This window comes from Halyomorpha halys, unplaced genomic scaffold (assembly GCF_000696795.3).
Source record: "Halyomorpha halys isolate HHAL.00 unplaced genomic scaffold, Hhal_1.1 Scaffold271.1, whole genome shotgun sequence".
In the NCBI taxonomy this organism is placed as follows: domain Eukaryota; kingdom Metazoa; phylum Arthropoda; class Insecta; order Hemiptera; family Pentatomidae; genus Halyomorpha; species Halyomorpha halys.
Window position 1 is genome coordinate 262,622 of NW_027107763.1, and position 1,631 is coordinate 264,252.

The 1,631-nt window shown below is 35.1% G+C and overlaps 2 protein-coding genes across 3 annotated transcripts in view; one reads left to right on the forward strand and one right to left on the reverse strand.

Annotated features, from left to right (window-relative positions):
* Window positions 1-1,631, forward strand: part of LOC106680633 (uncharacterized) — a 160,192-nt gene that overhangs the window by 145,444 nt on the left and 13,117 nt on the right. Inside the window, exon 14 of the mRNA XM_014420493.2 lies at window positions 139-870. Coding sequence (XP_014275979.1) covers window positions 139-870 — 732 coding nt within the window. The remainder of the gene's footprint in view (window positions 1-138; window positions 871-1,631) is intronic.
* The window catches only part of LOC106680634 (TBC1 domain family member 31-like), a 40,940-nt gene that overhangs the window by 7,646 nt on the left and 31,663 nt on the right, over window positions 1-1,631 (reverse strand). The window contains exon 15 of one of the 2 annotated variants that reach the window (XM_024360500.2): window positions 461-601. The exons of the other annotated variant lie outside the window; for it this stretch is intronic. The gene's annotated coding sequence lies outside the window, so the exon portion shown is untranslated. Of the gene's footprint in view, window positions 1-460; window positions 602-1,631 lie in introns of those variants that run through there. 2 annotated transcript variants of the gene reach the window in all.

Sequence of the window (1,631 nt, forward strand, 5' to 3'; positions counted from 1 at the left end):
ACTGTTCCTTCCTGATTTATTCCTGTGCTATTTATTATATATATAAATAAAAATCTACTGAGAGATTCAGTGAATTAATAAATCATGTTTCCAATAAGAGGCTACTTTCAGTAAACCAAAATTATTACTCTGTTACAGGTTTATGTTGAGGGGGTTACCAAAGAACTAGCTACTGAAATTAAGTCAGAATTAAGAGAAGTTATAGCTCAAGTTGAAGATGTTTTGTCTGAGAGTACTGAATCCGACCATACTGGACACTATGGTGATAAAAGAGGCAGTGGTGACTATCATAATATTTATAAGCGAAAAGCATTTTCATTGCCAAATAACGAAGATGGGACTTATTTCTCAATACAATCAAATACTATAACACAAAGACAATTGCTCGCTTCCAAATCTTGTTGTACTCATAGTAATTTACCTACCACAATTTCAGCAGAACGATTTTCTGAATACTTGGTGGGATTCACTTCTGATGTTGTATCTGAAATGAAATCAGAGTTCAGGGATGTTGTAAATGCTGTAGATGGATTAATATCACCAACACCTGCCCATATTGAAGATAAATCAGACCTTATTTCCAGTGGATATATAGATAAATCTGAAAATGAAAACAGTTCATCAGAAATAGAAGTTGTTTCAGGTACAAGTCCAAACATTATTAGTTCCCAAGATAGTGGAATTAATCTTGCAGACAGAGATTCATCATCTTCTGAATTAAGTGAAAAAATGTCAACTTCAAGTGACCTTACTACTAATGAAAAAAAGTTTGATCTTGGTGAAATGAAATTAGATGGAGTTCCAAGAAAATTATCTAATGCAGCTCTGTGGTATTTACCTCCAAAAAATGTTTGGAATCCAACTTGTGAGGTAAGTCTTCTTTTCCTCCGTATTTATGATGTAAAATTATTATGAAATTATATACATAAATATTTTACTATAACATTTTTTAAGGGGTTTCTATAAAAATAGATTCATATATAAAATATTAAATAACTTTATTCATTCTTTCTGAAACATATATTTCCACCGAAAAGACAAACAGATCAAGTTCAGTAATAATAATAGCTCAAAAGGATGTGAAACAAGAGTTAGTATAATATTGAAAATAAGACTAAAAAAAAATATTGAAGACTCAACTATCTGGGAAACAGAAAATCAAGGCCATCAATACTTGGGTCATACCAGAGCTAAGCTACAGCTTTGGTATATTCTTCTTTCTTTCTTATTTTACTGGCACAACAGGTGCATGAAGCTGCCCTTGGCCTGCTCAACGGCCGCCAACCATCTTTCTCTATCTTCTGTAAGGGTAACTGGGATCCTCAGTTCCAACCGCAGATCCTGCCTCACAGCATCCCTCCATCGGCCCTTCGGCCTACCACGTTGCCGAATGTAACTATACAGTTTATGAGCCACTCTTTCCTCGCTCATCCTTATTACATGGCCAAGCCATTTAAGCCTCTGTATCCTTATGTACGAGGAGATGCTACATTCCTTATAGAGCCCAAAAAGTCCACCATTTTTCCTTCTTCGCCAATTACCATTCTCGCATACGGGCCCTAAGATTCTCCTCAGAATCACTCTTTCAAACCTGTCTAGCAGGTTAATGCTTTTATTGCTTAGCGTCAAAG